Source organism: Equus przewalskii, chromosome X, assembly GCF_037783145.1.
Source record: "Equus przewalskii isolate Varuska chromosome X, EquPr2, whole genome shotgun sequence".
Lineage (NCBI taxonomy): Eukaryota > Metazoa > Chordata > Mammalia > Perissodactyla > Equidae > Equus > Equus przewalskii.
This window is the reverse complement of record NC_091863.1, coordinates 26,040,585-26,059,942: the sequence shown is the minus strand read 5'-3', so window position 1 is coordinate 26,059,942 and position 19,358 is coordinate 26,040,585. Positions and strand designations below refer to the sequence as shown.

Here is a 19,358-nt window from a genome sequence, read left to right as displayed (position 1 = left end):
AATGTTGGGTGAAGGAAGATTTCTTAAATAGATGTGTAAAGCACTAATCGTAAATAAAAATAAACTGAACTATATTGTATATTAATAACTTCTGTATATCAAAAGACAACATTAAGAGAGTGAAAATGAAAGCCACAGAGTGGGAAAAGATATTTGGAACACACGTAACTGATAAACTATGTGCATCCATAATGATAAAGAATTCCTACAAATCTTTAAGAACAGACAATCCAATAGAAAACTGAGAGAAGTTCTTGAAAAGTGATAAGAGGCACAAAGAGGGCTTGTGGGCTACTGACAATGTTTTATATCTTGACCCAGATGGTGTTTTTTAATTTTGGGGGGGCGGTTTGCTGAGGAAGATTCACCATGAGCTAACATCCGCTGCCAATCTTCCTCCTTTTGTATGTGAGCCACCACCACAGCATGACCACCGACAGACAAATAGCGTAGGTCCATGCCCAGGAACCAAACCTGGGCCACCAAAGCGGAGCATGCCGAACTTAACCACTAGGCCACTGGGGCTGGCCCCTGGATGGTTTGCATAGAATGATCACTTTGTAGTAAATAACAAATATGTTTTATGTTTTATAATACCACTAAGACTTATGTCATCTTCACAAAATAAGAAATCTAAATAAACTGCTGATAAACATAGAGTTTGCCAGCCTCATTAGTAGTCAGGGAATTGCAAATTAAAACTAAAATAAAATGTCACTATATACCAACCAGAATGGTTGAAATTTAAAAGTCTGACAGTACTAAGTAGTGATGAGACCGTGGAGCAATTGAAGTTCTCAAACACTGCTACTTGGACAGTAAATTCTAAATAGACGTGTCAACTTTCATATACTCCTACTGCTGAGAGTGAAAACTGTTTGGCACTATTTAATAATATTAAAGATGTGCCTAGGGGGCTGGCCTGGTGGCGCAGCAGTTAAGTGCACAGGTTTGGCTTCAGTGGCCCGGGGTTCACTGGTTTGGATCCTGGGTGCGGACATGGCACCACTTGGCATGCCATGCTGTGGGAGGCGTCCCATATATTAAGTAGAGGAAGATGGGCACAGATGTTAGCTCAGGGCCAGTCTTCCTCAGCAAAAAGAGGAGGATTGGCAGCAGTTAGCTCAGGGCTAATCTTCCTTAAAAAAAAAAAGGTGTCTAACCTGTGGCCCATCAGTTTCACTCCTAGGTATATACTCTACAGAAACGCTCATGTGCATAGTCGAGGAGACAGGTACGGGACAGTCTATAGCAACATTATAGTAGCCCCAAACTAGAAACAACCCAAACATTTATTAGCAGTCGAAAATGAAAACAAAAGCACGATGGAATATTCTACAACAGTGAATAAGCAACAACATGGATGATTCTTAAAAGTATAATATCGATCAAATGAACCTTCACACAAAAGAATACATATTATTTAGTTCCATTTATAGAAAGTTAAAAAACATACAACCAAACTCTAGTGTTAGGAATGCATATTTAAATTACAAAGCTCTAAGAGAAAGATTGCCATGAAAGTTAAGGGGGAGTTTGTAGGGGCAAGAGAGAATAGTGATTGGGAGGAGGTTTAAGAGGAGTTTCTGGCTGCTGGAAATTTTTTTTTAATTTTTTGGCTTGGGTTATGGTAACGTGGGATTGTACATATTCTTCTGTTTATTAGTTATGCTTCACAATAAAAGGTGTTTAAAAAATAAACAAATATATACAGCATTTTCAGAGTGAGGCATGGTCAACCATGGATTCTATGCTGGTTCAGCTTCTGAAAACAGGCTTTAAATCCTAAAGATAAAGACAAAGTCCTTTCTTTCTTATGTGTCTGATCCGCACCAGAGAGATACTGATATGGCTTGCATTATTTATTGGTGATTTGATTTGCATTTGTAAACCTAAGCCAAGTAGAGGCAGAGTAATAATAGAAAAACTACTACTCGTATTTGTTGAACACTGCCAGACACTGTTCTAAGAAATTTAAATACATTCCTTCATGTAACTCACACAATTAACCTTAGGAGGTAAGCAGTACTTTTATAATCACTTTTCAGAAAGGTCACTTACTTACTTAGGGCCACACAGTAAACGGTGGAACCAGGATTCCAACCTAGGCAGTCTGACCACTGTGCTCTCCCTGCCTGAGGAGGCAAGGGCATGGGTTCAGGTACAAGCCTGTGTCCAATGAGTGGTTTCAGTGAGACAGTCAGACAGCTGGAGTGAAGTCTAATTACACATGTATGGATCCGGACTCAGTATATAATTTAGGCATGAGAAGACAGACTTTAGCCCAGAAATCTAAGGCGGTGTCCTAGGAGTAAGAAGTAAAAGGAGTATGGGAGGGGTGAGGAGAGGTAGAGCCATAGAAGACTTCCTCAGAGTGAGTCAGGTTCTATAGAAAAAACTTCACAACTCCTAGTACACCTAGGTTTTACTAAATTTATTACTGGGGAAGCAGGGATGGGGGGGTGGCTGCAGAGGGGAGTAAGATACTATAGTTTGGGGCAAATAACCAATTTAACTTTTGTTTATCAGCACCTACAGTTTGGACCATGAGCCTTCAACCCAGACCCTTCTCACTCACCTCATCAATGATGAAATATGTAGGAGGAACTAATCAGCAGCCCAATGCTGAGTGTGCAGATCTAAATATAAAGCCACAATGGATATGTCAGAGGCTACTAGGGAGTTATTTATTTAAATCGATCGCATGGAATTGAATACCACCTTCATGGCCTGAAAGTGTTAAAGTGTGTCCCAAAGTACCTAAATTACTCCCTAAGTGTAATTTATGCTCGAGAATAATCTGACTAACTTGATTTAGAACAGCAGGAAATAAGTTATGCTGCACATAAATGAAGCAGCAGTGTAATTTTAAATCCTGCTTGCATAGTGAATAAGAATTTTAATATTTGCAAAATTTTAAAATCACTTGATTTATTATCCATATGTTTATACTTGTATTTTTTGTCCTATATGTAGTTGGGTCTACATTTCCTCTTTCTGCCAGGAAAAAAAGCAACAACTCTTTTCCCCTAGTAATAATGTAATATAAAGGATAAAACTTATAATTATTTCCCTGAAGGCTATTTTTACTATCTCTATGTGTTTCCAGTTGTTGCTGCCTTTTTCCTCAATCATGGACTGTCCAATTAATGGACTGAGAGGAATTTGAGGAGCATAGTGAGTGGTTAGAGATTAAATTTATAAATTTAATATTGTAAAACTGGCAAAATTTGTATCTATTCATTTGGAATTTTCCTTGGTGGGAAAGAGTTTAAGTTTGTAAGTAGTCATGATAAAAAATAAAATTTTACATAGTAAGTTCAAGAATAGATTTAGGCTTTGCTGTTAATGCATATTAAAATGCTGAAAAGTATATTTTAAAATTTTATGTGATGCTTGAAATGGAGTTTAAAATATTATTACTCACATTAAAGGCCATCATGTGTAAAGTGCATGCTTTTATTCTTTAACATTTTGTTTGAATAGAGTTACTCATTTTAACATTAATTTTAATAATAAAATTAAATCAACTTTACAGTTTTCAAAGTTTTAGCAGTTGCAGGCTATATCGAATACTCTATATTTAGATATTTACAAAGTGACAGTACAAGTAGTTCAGACCAAGTGTTTAAGTATGCAAAGGTTGGACTGCAGAGTTGGGGATAAGGGAACAAAAGGGAAGGAGGGCATTTCAGGAATATGGGACTAAAGTGCAAAGTCCCAAAGTCAGGAGGCAGTAGCAGGGTTTGGGGGAACTGCAGATAGTCCTGTGTGGCTGGCAAGTCCATCCTGTCTTATTTTGTGGCCTGGGAACAAGGATGTGGATATAGAACCTCGGGTCCTCAGCCTGTTTTCCTTCTCTTCCTACCTCCAGCTCTGTCGTGCAGAGCCAGGGGTAATGTGATCAACTGTATGGGCCCTTATGGTTTTCACCTCTTGGGGAATTTAAAGGAAAGATAATCGGTGAAGAGGAAGAGTGGTTGAGGTGGGAGGAGGCTTTGTGAAATCTGGTGGAAGATGGTAATTGCCAGTGTGGTGAGTGTTGGAAGGACATGTCTGTGCAGCAGCCTGGAATGAAGAGTGGATATTTATAGCACAAATGTTGGAGAAACAATCACCTCCCAGTAGCTGAAAGGGTTGGCAGGAGGATTATTCTGGTAATTGGGTAGGAAAAAAAACAAAATAAGAAGGAGACTGATGACTGCTACAAGGGGGGAATGGTAAATTATGACCAAATGACAACTCCTCTGTGCTCTGGTTAGCTTCTGCCTGTTTCTCAAACTATGGAAGTGGGAAGAGAGTTGGAGGTGGTAGTTGTTAGCATGTGAGAATGCCTTTTAAAATTATTTTTAAATTATTGTATTTTTCTGAATATCAAAGTATGAAATGCACATTGTAGAAAAACTGGACAACATAGAAATAATGTAAATTAAACTACAGCGTCACCAAGATGGAACAATTGCCAACCGTGCCTTATCATTTTTTAGATTCTCATTTAACAACTCTGTGACTGCAATGATACAAGTGCATGTAAGACATATGCAATGTACAATTCTTTTTTAAAGAGAATAAATTCTTAAGATGTATTCTTAAGTCATTTATTGTGCATTAGAGACCACTGAAAATATATGAAAACAAAACTATTATTGAATGTGCAAAACATTTCCAAGATCATTTTGTGGCTGATGGATATATCATATGTGATCAACTCTAGAATGCCATTAGTTATTAAAGGCAGAATTCTTATCTTAAACTAGCTATAGTTAGAGACTACCTCTTTTGGCTACCACTGGCTGCCTTTTTAATGCTACCAAAATACTGTTTTAGATATTTTTAAGGTAAGAAATATAGTTAATCATTAAATGCAATGTCTGATAGATGCAATGTACATGTAGATGCATAATTAAATATTTGGAAGATAATAAAGAAGAAAAATAAGGACAAAAAGCCCTACAGCTATCACTTTGAATTAACTGGTAAGGTGAGAATTCAACATGAAAACAAGGAAATCTCAGGAAAGAGCATGTGAGGTGATGAAAGGCACCATTGGAAACAAAGACTGAGTTAGAATTCCCTCTTTGCTATTTACTATCTATTTACCTTTTGGCTAGTTACTCAGCCTCTCAGTTTTCTCCAGTGGAAAGTGAGAATAATAATTATTATGTTGCAGGAGTCAGTGAAATTGGATATATGAAGCACAGAGCCCAGTGACCGGCTCATAGTTATGGTTTAATAGGTGTGAATTCTGTTACCTTCCCAACAAAACAGTAGGAAGCTGCAGCATTATTGAAGTTCGAAAATTAAAGTTCCTAAATGGAGGTAAACATCTGAGAAGATGTCAAGATGTTCAAAACTATAATCCATTGCGTCTTCAGAGTAGAACTCAGAGAACTATGACAGACCACTGTGCACTGAGGTAGCCCTACAGCCAGGAATCTTCAGGATGGCTTTTAGTTTAGTGCTAGCAAATACTTGTTTGGACAGGCCCTGGGAGACCCAGTAGATCATAAGCCCCATAAGACGTTAAAACTTACTTTATAGGGTGTTTTTCCCCCTTGACTGCACATTAGAATCACTTGGGTGCTTTTTAAAATACCAATGTCAGGTCCCACCTCCAAAGATACAGATTTAATTGGTCTAGAGTGAGGTCCCAGAATCAGTGTTTTATTGTTGTTTTTTTTTTATCCCCCCAGGTGATTCTTATGTGCAACTGTCTTAGGGTAAACCTAAAGACCTGACACATATCATTTTGGCCCCGGTCTCTTCTGTGATGGGAACACGACCAAATACCTCCTTCTTAGTATTCTTTTCATATGAGATATTAACACATTACCTACCTTTCACTAAGTTTCTTTGGCGTTCTAATTTAAAATGTTAGTGGATACAATAAAGAAGAAGAAAGGAAGACAACAGTCATCACCTGGTTTAGACTAGTATATCAGTTAGTTGGTTCATTGCTTACATCTGAGCCTACGATATAAGTTATATCTATCATCCTGGATGCTTAAGGATCTTAATGAATAGACTGTTTTTAATCAAGAGTAATATTGAAATTGATAGACTTTATGAGATCACTTGATTTTGATCCAAAAAATATTTTGAAATTGAATATCTAGCTTGGAAATATTTAATTTAATAGATGTTAATATATTTTGAAATTTCTGGAATTTTTTAAAACACAAATATCCTCATAGGGAAGAAAATGTTAATACTCCATAATAGTTGTCTTTATCTTTGTTTCAATCAAGAAATGTATTTAATTTTAAAGGGAAAAATTATAGCCTTTTATTTTAATTCCTCCTTTCTATTCAATATTAATTTTTTCTGTTAATTGAAATTGAAACCTACAAATGTGAGAAACCGTCAAAATAATATCCTTGTCAATGTAATAAAAATATATGCTATGACCATATATTGTGTTTTATATAATCCATTTATTTTTCTTGATCCGTGTTTTCCACCTCTAGGCGATTTGACAGATCTGTTGAAAAATGGCGGCGATTTCATTACGATATGAAGATATTTAATCAATGGCTAACAGAAGCTGAACAGTTTCTCAAAAAGACACAAATTCCTGAGAATTGGGAGCATGCCAAATACAAATGGTACCTTAAGGTCAGTTTTTGAGATCTCTTTTTTTCAAACTGTCTTTATTTTCATCACAATATCATGACTGCTTTACATTCAGGTTGTGAAGGATGACAGAAATTTATAATTCTTGATTTATAGTTGTCATCACTACATATACTAGAACATCGTCATAATGATCAGTTGGGAGACTGTGCTGTGGACTTTTTGAGTCAGGATGAGGGTTAGCCTAGATATAACTGGTTTATCTGATGAACTGCAAAGTATAATTGAATCTGTGATACAGGGAAGCATCTTACAGCAGACTGCCCTGTGGCTTTGGGGCAGTGTGTGTTTTTGCCTTATGTTGGCTCCTGTCCAGAAGGAGAACTTGTGGTATACTTAGCAATAATGTAGTTCCTAGAAATAGTCATCATGATAAAATTACAGTTCTGTTTTCCTAAAGATAATTTGTGGTGATGTAGCAATATTTCTATATATTCTGTTGAACAAATTGCCTTCTGAGATAATCCAGAGCCCAAAACAATGCAGAGTTAATTGGTGGTACTTATTGACTTTTTTATGGTTTATGTTAATGGAAATGCAACATATGGATTATAACCAGTGTATAGTTTAATTTCAACTTGCTGTGGCTTTTGAGTATACAGATAAAGATAAATTGGATTGTGGAGGTGATAATTTAGGCTATAAAGTATATAGTTTAGGTATAAGAAATATTTTGTTTATTATACCAAATCTTAAATATTTTTAGCTCGAACTGTTCCTGTAGCAATTATCAGTCGAGTGGATTTGGATTGTAGCCAATTTTTATTGCCAGAAAATACTGATTAAGACAGGTAAAAGCAAAGAAAAAGATAATTTATTAAATAGTTCAGACGTTTCAAAATGCTGGATTCATAAAATCAATATCATATTCAACTTTTCAGTTCTTTATTCTCAGGTATCTTTTGCATAGCAAATATATCTTTTGATATTAAGAAAGTAAGCATTTAAATACCTATGTATATGTAAGCTATGTAAACATAGAAAATGAATAATTTATGTAATTATATGTATATCAATCAAATTTGTATACACATCAGCACTGGCACTGGAGGTAGAGGAAATTCATGGGTTTCCCATCTGCCGTCATACAGAAAATAGCTTCTGTAATAGCACTAAAGTGAATTTTGATGTATGCAGCATCAGGCCTCTGGCTTAAAGGCAGAAATATAAGTGTCATATAAGGTGTTCTTTGGGAGATATATAAACTTCTTGCCACTTCCAAAGATATGTGACACAAGGTAGTTATATAGTTTTAATCTTTTTTATCATAAAAATAATGTATACTCATTATGAAAAAAATTAATGTAGAAGTATATCGATACCGCCATTCTACTCCACAGAGGATAATTGTTTTGATATAGATTTTAGCACATATTTCAGGTTGGCATCCTTGGGAAGCCTACTCTGAGATGAAGATTAGCATACAGACAGTTTATTAGGGAGTGCTTTTGGGAATCGAGTAATTGGTTTATGATATGCCTTGGTATATTTTTCTTCATGTTTCTTGTTCTTGAGATCTGTCAAGCTTCTTGGATCTTTGGGTTTATAGTTTTCATCAAACTTAGAAATTTTTAAAGCATTATTTAAAAAAAATATGTTTCTGTCCCTTCCCCCTTTTCAGGGACTCTGATTACACAAACCTTAAGCTGCTTAATGCTGTCCTACTACTCACTGATGTTCTGTTCTTTTTATTTTCAGTCTTTTTTCTCTATGATTCATTTTAAATGAAAATTTCTATTGTCAAGTTGACTAATCTAATCTTTTGTGATATGCAATCGGTGGTTGATCCCATCTAGTGTATAGTTTTAGCCTTGGACATTGTTGTTTTGTATGATTCAACACATTGTTGAAGTGTGATCATTGTTGAAGTTTTTATATCTTCCATGTCTCTACTCAGCACGTCAACCTTTCCACTACCTTCTTGAAAATATGGAATATAGCTATAAAAACTGTTATAATGTTCTTGCCTACTAATTCTATCAGGTGTGTCTATTTGGAGTCAATTTAAATGGATTTTCCTCCTCATATGGGGGTTACTTTTCTGCTTATTTGGATGGCTGGTCATTTTTGATTGGATGCCAGCTGTTGTAAATTTTAACTTGTTGAGCGCTTGATATTTTTGTGCAGTTAAGTATTCTTGACCTTTGTTCTGGGCCATAGTTAATTCACTTGGAAACAATTGATCTTTTGAGCATCTTCCTTTTATACTTTGTGAGTTTTGAGCAGAACAGCGTAAGTCTAGGGCTAATTTTGCCCCACTACTGAGGCAAAACCCTCCTGAGTACTCTCTTTGATAACCTGTGAATGATGAGGTTCACTGTGGCTGGCAGGAACAGACACTATTCCTAGCCATATGTGAGCTCTGGTGATTGTTCCCTTTAATCCTTTTGTGTAGTTCTTTCTCTAGTTGTGGGTAGTTTCCTCACATGTATGAGCTGATCAGGACTCAGCTGAAGACTGGAAGGGAGCTCTCTGCAGATTTCAATGTTCTCTCTGTGTCTCTCATCTCTGGTACTCTGCCCTGTGAACTCTAGCCACCTTGGCCTCCTTGGAGTCCCAGCTCCATTTCCTTAACTCAAGGAGCCCTTCTGGTGAGGGTTCCTTCGTCATCTGTTATAGCCTGGAACTCTCTCCAGACAGTAAGCTTGGGTAATCGTAGGGCACACCTCATTTGTATCTAATTTCTCAGAGATCACTCTTTCATTGCCTGATGTCCAATGTCTTCAAAACCATTGTTTCATATATTTTATCCATTTTTTAACTTTTTTAGCCAAGAAGTTAAATCTGGTACCTGTTACTCCAACTTGGCCAGAAACAGAAGTCCAAAACAAACAATTGTCATGTCATTTGATCTTTTAGTATGTTCACTTATACACAGTCTTGCAACTATATAATTATTTTAAATGTCTTGAGAATGTCTAAAGATTCCCACTTCTTGACAATGTGGTCTAGTTGAAATTGATAAACATTTTATCAAAATTTTCCCCTTAATTGGAGAATTTTTAGAAAGAGTTTTATTTAGTCTCTTTTTCACTCAATTTATAAATGAAATAAGAGGAAATTCTGGATGTCCGGGGAAGAGTTCTTCTAGCTAAGGAACTGTAAATTATGTTGCAAATCCTTTAAACAGCTAAGGTGTTTTTTTCCTGGTGATTAGGAAAGTCCAACATCATGCACATGTGGATACATGCATGCACACATACACACATGCATAAGATGAAAGGTTATCTTTCCATTCTGGTAAGTCTCAGAAAAAGGGTCCAGAAAGAGACTGTAAGCCACCTCAATTGGTAAGACAAATGGAATCTTTGGTAATTTCAGCTATCTTGGCCATCATTGTTGTTGATTGACTAATAATGAATAAGAGAAAGAGTTTAAAGTTTTGCTAGGAAATTATTTTAGGAAACAGAATGTAGATGATACATGTTAGCAGCAGACAGATTTTTTGGAATGAAACAATAATGATTACTTTGAGGAAAATCGACCAAGCAGCCCATATACTAAACAAGTATTTACAGGGGTATGCTGGAGTTTAAAGCCTCATATGTATAATTTTCAGCAAAGATATCATGTCTCAATATGAAATAAAATAAAAAACATGTATATGTTGTAAGCTTGTCTATATATATTTCTATGAAACTGCATTTTATTTATCTTTGTAACTTTAACAAAGACAAATCAGTGTCCTACTGGTACTTGGTGTTGTCATTCAAAATAAAGTAACAGCCAATACCAGAAAGATGGTCTGGTTCCATGCAACTCAATTATTTTTTTCTCTCTCACAAATGAATGATAAAATTAAATATATGAATTAATATTTTTCAAGACATTCTAAATAAATATGTCATGCCACCATGGGGAACCTCTTTAAAAGTATCATATTTTCATAGGAGAAAATATCAATCGTTATTTGCGACCAAAAATTGGTTTGTTAATAAATTCATTCAATTATTTATGCATCTCTTTATGTATTCATTCAACAAGCAGTAATTGAATGAATATGCAAAGTTTTATCACCCACAAAAATATTAACATGCCACATTAGGCTCTAATAGAAGCTTAGAAGATTAGCTAAGTGGGTGGAAGTCCTGTTCAGAAAGTGTGGGTTCAAATCCCACCTCCGTTAGCTTAATAGCTACAGAATCTTGGGAAAGTGTCTTAAGTCTCTCCGTGTTTCTGCTTTCTCTTCTCTTAAGTAGGAATAAAAATGAGATGTGCATAAAGCACTTAGAATTTCATTTTCCACAAAATAATTACTCATTAAATGTAAGATCTTATTATAACTAATCATGCTTCATAAATTATTAGCCTATATCTATAAAAACAAAAGTTTATTTACCAAATTACTGTCCCGAAACATCTGAATTGCAGATTGAACAACCCAGCAATTTCATTAAACTTTGTCTTTATGAATTATGACGTTTTCTCAAAGTGTAGCTCTTGGATTAGAAATTGAGAAAAATTTCAATTCAGCCCAACGTATCCTTCTCAGATAGCTGGTATTTCTGCCTACTCATTTTAGAACTAACAAGAAGAAATGCTAATGGGAGTTTTCAAAGGGAAAGCTGAGCACCATGAAGGAAAGTTATGAAACTAATGTTAACTCCTATAGTGACAGAGTGAATGGTGTGCCAACAAGTACCTTGAGTGAAAACAGAAAAGTGGAAATCATAACATGCCTAATGTTTAGCTCTGCATGTTCTTCTGGAGTAGAAAGAAATAAGTTCTAAAATATGGGTAGTTATTTACAATGGTTGAAAATTCTTAAAGTTGACAGTAGGAATGATAAAAATCACCTAATTAGATTGAGTATTTCAAAGAGTGGGATATTCTTGCTATTAATGGATATGGAGCCTCTTTATTTTATGGGGTGATGCTGCTTAGTGAACCATGTTAAAAATTAACAGCATTTTCTAAAGAATGTTGCCATAAGCAAGCATTTGAAATCAACTTGAAGAAGTAAACAAATGGGCTTGTTTAGATGAAACTTCTTAGGCTTTAAATCAACAAATGTTAAGCAAACATAGCGAGTGAAACAGCAATGTGTTATTTTGATATGAGTTTGCTGTTTTCAGGCAAGATATCATCTTCTTAATGTTAAGAAGTTTTCTGCTATATCTTTCAGTGTACTGTGTTTTACACCTCTATAATATATATGTTATAGGGTAGATGTACAATATACTTATACATATTGTTGTAATACATTCAATTTAAAACTGCACTCTTTAACGTGATGATAAATCTTAATTCATTGTGACTGTGGATACTTAAGTCAACATGTATTAAATGTCATATTGTAATGTTCATGTTCACCATCAAATCTCAAAAAACTTGTAGTTTAAATTCGTGTTCCAGTTAAGCAAAATACACTTTTTCTTTTCTCAAATTGGAAATTTGCATGGAGAATGGAAAATTACACATAAACTCTGTAGTTGTAGCATGAGATCATTATTGTGATCTCTCAGATTAGGAGATAAATGGAGAAAAACTGGCACTGGTGTCTTGGATTGGGGAAGGGAAGGCAAAGAAAGAAGAGTCTAAGAGTGTCAAAGATAAGTTTTGCTGTTCTTCAACTCCATGGTACCATGACTGCTTGTGATGGAAAAAATTATAAAGCACTTTGTGAAGAATCGAATTCTTACAAGTTTAGATTCGCAGAGCTGGAGTTGGATAACTCCTGCCCAGAAGTTTGAGACAAGTGAGTCCATGAAAAGGCTGTCTTCCTCTTAGTGGAAATACCCAGTTTCTAATTCTTCTCACCCTGCTTTCTGAGCTAGCAGTCCAGAAAGCCCTCAAGTAGCAGGTGCCGTTTTTGAAAAACCGTTGGCTTGCCCAGAAACAAAGAGTGCGGAATGGATGTGCATAGGTCACTGACACTATCTGTTACAGAGAGTGAGTCTTTGTATTTTTATTGGCTGTACTTTCGTACCTAATTGATAATCTACTCCCTCAAAGGACTCTATAGGAGATAACTGACTTTGAATTAAAATGGACTAAATCAAAGGTTATCTAGAAAAAGGCGTATGGTGTAAAAGATCAAATTGAATGCAAGTATGTTTTCTATATAGTCAGTTTTTACAGTGCTGATTTCACCAGCTGGCTGGTGAGTTTGACGGCTTCTTAACAGCCGCACTGCTGGGACTCAAATGCTGATAGAAACTTTGATGGAAAAATCACTTGAGTAAAAATTTCTGCCATCTGTTGCCCTTCATTGGGACCCCAATGTTAAGACTAACTCATACTACTGCTGGCCCTTTATATTTTCCCAGCAGTAATAAAATTTCATAAGATTTCGTTTGGTGGTCACAAAGCTCTCCCGGTTTCAGTAACTAGAGGATGTACACTAACAAGGGAATCAGCGTGAAAATTTACTACTAAGAGAATTTGTCTCTAGTCACTTGCTTTAGGGTTACAGCAATGTATAAGTATGAAAACATATCTTAAAGTGAGCGTCTCAACATTATTAGCTGGTAGTGGCATGAGGATTCAGTCTCTTAATACAGTTAAACAGTTGGGCCCTTCATTGTTACATAAATATTGTTAGCCTTTTATTGCTGCTTAGAAACTCCTCTACAACTTCTTGGCTCCTATGCATCTTTTGAGAAGTAGTAAATAACAGATTTATTGGAAGTTTGGCACAGTGCAGAAATTCAGAAAGGGGCTCTAAATTTTTGCCCATCAAATGTGTCTTTCATAAAATAAGTATATTAAAGTAATTGGGTAATTTCAATGGCTTGTTCTTAAAGTTCTGTTGTCCAGCATGGCATGTTTAAGAAGATGACAGATTGCCATACATTATGGGAAAGAAGCAAGAACAAAAACTATAACTTACTGTAATAACCACAGCAGTAAAGAACTGCTTAAAATGCATGAAAAACATGGCATCCCTAAGGGATTCCCATTCTTAGAGTAGGAAATTATCCAGAGAGTAACAATCTATAAAAAAAAAAAAGTGAAGCATGCTAATTGCAAATTCCAAATTGAAGAACATCAACATCAACATAGAATCAACGTGAAGCAGAAATTATTATTTAATTAAACATAATATTAATGCTAATATAGGTAATTTTCATGGAGTGCAATACTTGGTAAAGAGGATGTTCCAGCCACACTGATCTTCTTGCTGTTTCTTCTCAGATACCTTCTTACTATTCCTTCTACTACTTGTTCCTACTATTATACTTGCTTTTCTCTTTGCTTGAGGGTTCTACCCTATCCCCAGTCCTTATCTCCTACGTCCCAATCCTTTCCCTCTCAGGACTTTTGTACGTTTTTCTGTTTATAAATGTCCATGTGCTAATGTTATCTTCTCAGATGCCTTTTGTAACTTCTTCTGTATTAAAGAGATCATACACACACGCATACAGGCTTAACTTCTCTCCAAATTATCCTGCTTTACTTTCTTCATCACATTGTCAGTTGCTGAAATTGTAATATATGTTTTCACATTTATTACCTATACTTCCCATTAGAATGTAAATCTTGCGGGAACCTTGTCTTTCTTGGTCACCAATACATCCTCAGTAAATAGAACAATCTCTTCATATATAGAACATACAACACTCATTATAATGAATAATTGGGTAAATGAAAGAATTATATTTCATTGCATTATTCCCTGAGGCAAACTATCCCAAACTTGTCCTTCCTGCCATTTTTACCCCATCTGGTATCCAAGAAATTCTCCCTTACTTTTAGCTGCCCTCTCCTCTTCTTTGTACAGCGTACTTGAAATTCTCGTATTTGCTGACAGTTTAACAACATGATGGCTCCATTCTCTTGGCTTTTGAGCATATCGTAAATACCAGAAGCCATTCAATAAACATTTAGTGTGAGCCTACTGTGTGCAAGGCCGACACTGCTTGCTCCCAGGGATACAGACTTGGCAAAGAGCTCCTTTTCCCTTTATAAGCTCACAGCCTCATAAGTTCAGCATATCAAGGCCAAAGTGGAAACACATGGCAATGTGTGAACACTCCAGAAAGTCCTGGAACCTGCCTAGTGGAAATCGAAGTATTTTTTCTATAGCAGTTATTTGTGTCCCTTTGTCCTTCTTGACACTCCTCAATTACACCTCTGGGATTCCCAGACTCAATTGGAAAAACATGACTTTGAAAACCAGGAAAGAGCAATACTCTGAAAGGCAGCATAAGGAAAGAGTTAGCTATGAACAAGTCATACAAAGAGAGTGAGAAAATGTTCTGACATAAGTTGTAAATTTTGAACGATGATAAAATTGACAAATTACAGTACAAGAGGCCTGTTCACAGATGAGTTGGTTCAGGATGAACTATTCATCAAGCTGAATAGCGGGTATCTAGTCATAAGAATGGTAAATCTTCCGACTATATAACCAAATTATAGGTATAAGCCAGAGACCGGGGTTGTTTGCAAACATGATAGTTAACAAATTTTTAAATTCTTGCCCTTTTGTGAAGCTATAATTGACAGAACTTTACTGGCAATGAATTTGTATTAAGGCATTCTGATCAAAACTAAGAAGGAGGAAAGATTCAGGGACATGAGTAACTGAAAAATAGTAGATACATCTGCTATGAATGCATTTGTATATGGTGACATATTTCCCCTTGAAGCTTTATTGATTCACTATTTCTTTTTATCAACAGATAATTTTAGTTTATAACTTCATGGTCCTTCAAGTTTTAGTTCCCTCCTTGCCCTAGATTTAGCCATTCATTTTGCCTAATCAGACACATTTTGAGGAATATTTCAGAGAAACAAGCATCAGTCTAATGTGCTATCATAGAATCTAGCACTTGATGTGGAACATTGAACTGGTTATTATTAGGAGTAAGTATCTTTCCTGTGACATCCCTCAGAATACTAGCAATGAAATGAATTTTAAGTTATACATAGTACATTTAATATTATTGATCCTATGAATATTAAATTATTTCAAAGAGCAAACTTAAAGGGCCAAATCCTGCCAGCTGCCTGTTTTTGTAAATAAAGTTTTATTGGACCTCAACCACATATTTATTTACAAGTTGTCTGTGTCTGCTTTCTTGCTACAAAGGCAGAGTTAAGTAGCTACCACAGAGACTATGTGACCTGCAAAGCCCAAAATATTAACTGTGTAGCTCTTTACAGAAAAAGTTTGCTAACTCTTGCTTTAGAAGATAGAGTAATAAAATGTTGCAATAAAAATGCAAGTGCCCTTCTTACCCTCTCTTTAAACATTCTTTGTTACTTGATGTAACAGGGAAATGGACTTGGACCATGCTCATAAAACAAATTGAAAGTCATGGTAACAGAAAAAGGAATCAAAATAGACTCATATTTGAGTCAACTTTCAACTCAGTGCATTAAGAGAAGGAGTTTGATTAAAAATAAAATAGGTTTTAAAATCACTTAAATAGTGTGTAGTGGACTTAGTCGTTTTGAAGAGTTTATAGCAACTGTTCTCCTCACTGACAGCGTCACAAGTTCCTCTTAAGTACCTGAGCAGTCTTAGTGGGATAATAAATTAAGTATTCTGTCTAAGATGGTTCTAGAGGTCATTCTGCCGGAGCCTTTCTCTCACCATCTCAGTGGTCCTAACCATAACAGGTCCTAAGCTTGGTCAAATATATTCTCTCTTGAGACTTTGAATCTTGTGCTAAGTGATAAAGTTGGAGTTCATCCATTCTACTGAGAATGCCTGGTCAAGACCAACGAGCTACTCCTGTTGTGGGGACCCTCTGGAGTCCCGCCTGTTCCAAGCCTGAGTTTTTGATTTTCCCTTCAATCCTGTGAACCCCTCCATTTCCTTCTCATGAATCTCCTTATTGGCAGAGGCGGTTTCTGTTGCTTATAAATGAAGAACTCTAATGGAAACCTAGTGTCGACAGAGCCTGGCTCCTTTTGTAAGGAAGTTTGAGTCCCCTTGGAAAGCCTGCAAAACATAACCATTTGCATGTGATGAACAGTTTGCAATACTTTGAGATTGATGTGCAATTTCTATTTGACAAGAGAGAAACAATTAGGATCAACTGTGGTCGTATATTCCAGAATACCAATGTTGTTTCCACACTTTTAGTGTTGTTGGATCATTATATGAGATTCATAATTTTGTCCTGTTGTACCCACTTTTGCATTACCATTCAGTCTTAATTTATTATACACTATTAAAAGTTTTTAGGTAATTTGTTCTTATTGCTACTCAGACATTAAAATGTCTGCAGGCTGTGAAAATGAATAAATTTAATGTGCCAGCATAGTTCTCCAAATCGTGGCATTACAACTAATAGTACAGGCTTATATTGTATTGTAAATCCTGGTTAACGTAGATTTATTTTGAAAATCCCATTTTACTGCTATTTTTAAGTAACACATTTTTCAAACATTTTATCCTTGAACTTCTATTTGTTTTTAATAATATATGGCTTTTGAAGTTGCTTACAAAAGGACAACATATATATATTTAAATGCCAGTAATAGATTGCTGAAATAACTTTAACTTTAAAACAACACAATTGTTTTAAAAAAAATAATAGGCTATTCAGGAAGGTTTAATGGAGGCTTATGACATTTGTTTAAGATATATGCGATAATAAGGAAATCCTACCAATCGGTAGTTCATAGGAATTTGAAAATCTAACCTCATAACCAGGGCTATCCCTAAAAGGGTATTGAGGGCAATTCAACCAATACATAACCACCCAAGATAATTTCATTGGAAGAAGGCTGAGCTGTTGAGATCTTTCATAGTCTCTTTGTGATATTGTTAAGAACAGAAATTTTGAAATAGAATTGTAATGATGTTCAGGTAAGAGGAGTACATGACACCAACCAGTCCACAATGCCCGGGGCTCAGGAGGCCACCAGTTAGTTGTCCTACCCAAGGGATGACTCTGCCCATAAGATTACCTGTATTTTGGGGCCGGCCCAGTGGCGCAGCAGTTAAGTGTGCACGTTCCACTTTGACAGCCCGGGTTCGCCAGTTCAGATCCCGGGTGTGGACATGGCACCGCTTGGCACTCCATGCTGTGATAGGCATCCACATATAAAGTGGAGGGGGATGGGTGTGGTGTTAGCTCAGGGCCAGGCTTCCTCAGAAAAAAGAGGAGGATTGGCAGATGTTAGCTCAGGGCTAATCTTCCTGGGGGTGGGGGTGGGGGTGGGGGTGGGGGTGGGGGGGAAGATTACCTGTATTTTAGAGAACCTGTGTACCACCACTAAGTTCTAGTTTGAACATTTAGCCCTGCCAATTCCTTATTAGCTTTTAAAGTTGATTTTAGTGCCTTGCTACTTAACTATTATAAGAAATATTATTTTGGGGATTCTCAAAAAACAATCCCAGCAAGTAGAAAAGGTATAACTTTCTACAAGACTCAGAAAAGTTAAATATTTTGCCTAAAATGACAGGGCAAATAAATGAAGGTCTTGAAATTCAAATACCATGTGGTATACTGACCATCAGCTAGAAGTTAGAGATACTGAGAAAAAAGTTAAATCACAGGTCTGCCTAATAACTATCGAGGAAACTAATAAAGAGAATAATACTCACCATTTGCTACAGGACAACGCCCTCCTAAGAAGGCTTAAAGCTATGAAGTGATAAATGAAACTTCTCTTTGTGTATAACCCTAATTAGACCCATCTTATCATATCATTATCAGCAAGGATGAGACATAACGTCTTTATTACTAGGGGTTATAATTTGACCCATAGTATATCAAAAGCAGAGTATAGAGAAGGGGTTATTTTTATTATTAGAGATGATGTCAGGGTTGTTAATAGTGACAATAACATTAGTCATAACATAATAAGGCACTTTATAATTTATGAAGCGCTTTTAATTATATTGTCATTCTCATATTAATCTCCTGTTGAGATATAGATTTGGAGGATCCTTTATTACTATAAGATGCAGGTTACTGAGGGGATAGAAGAGGCAGAGCCACTCATTTATTTCTCCCTGATTTGGAATAAAAGTATGCTTTCAGCCAGAGTGCAGAATTTGATAAAGAGCTGTTGCATATGGAAGACATGGGCATTGGGCTGTGTGTAGCGAGAGCGGATGTTCTCTAAGAAAACCTCGACAGTGAGAGACTTTTGGTTCCCACAAGGCAGAAGCCCTCTGAAGATCACAGCCTAGGATTTAGTAGTTGCGTCTCTTTCAGAATACCCTTAGGAGAAAACCCACCATGACTTGGTCCCTTCAAGGCAAAATTGTTTTTCCTTAACATTGCACAGCCGTGGATATCAGCATTCTTTTGCTCATTCAATATATTTTTGTGGAGTGTCAGGACAGTGCCATGTACCAAAAGTTTCAAAGTTGAGTCAAATAATGCTTCATGTGTGCAGTGGCCTTCCATCAGTGGGGGAGGCAGATGTCTTTCTCCATTTGAGGGGATGAAGAGTCAATTGCAGCTCCAATACTCAAGGAAGTTAGTCTAGTGCAGAAAGATAGATATGTAAACCTCAAAATTTGTATAACACAATTCACAAATTCTGTACTCACTGTATTTACAAAGTCCTATGGGAACAGGGAAGAGGCGATGATGAGCTCCATCTGGGAAAGCCGAAGAAACTTCACCATGAGCAGGAACATGTATCAGGAAGAAAGAAGAAAGAATGGCCTTGACCACGAGAACACATGTTCAAAGGCCAAGTGGCCTCATAAAATGTAGGTTGTTAGGAGAATGGAAACAACTTTAAATGGCAATAGCTTAGGGAGCTTAGGCTCCCATGTGGAGGGTGATAGCGCAGGCTAGACAGGC

The 19,358-nt window shown here is 36.2% G+C and overlaps 1 protein-coding gene across 8 annotated transcripts in view; it reads left to right on the top strand.

Annotated features, from left to right (window-relative positions):
- DMD (dystrophin) overlaps positions 1 to 19,358 on the top strand; it is a 2,264,041-nt gene that overhangs the window by 1,234,014 nt on the left and 1,010,669 nt on the right. For all 8 annotated transcript variants that reach the window (XM_070604303.1, XM_070604310.1, XM_070604305.1 and 5 more), the window contains one exon: positions 6,468 to 6,615. In XM_070604303.1, the coding sequence (XP_070460404.1) occupies positions 6,468 to 6,615 (148 nt within the window). The remainder of the gene's footprint in view (positions 1 to 6,467; positions 6,616 to 19,358) is intronic.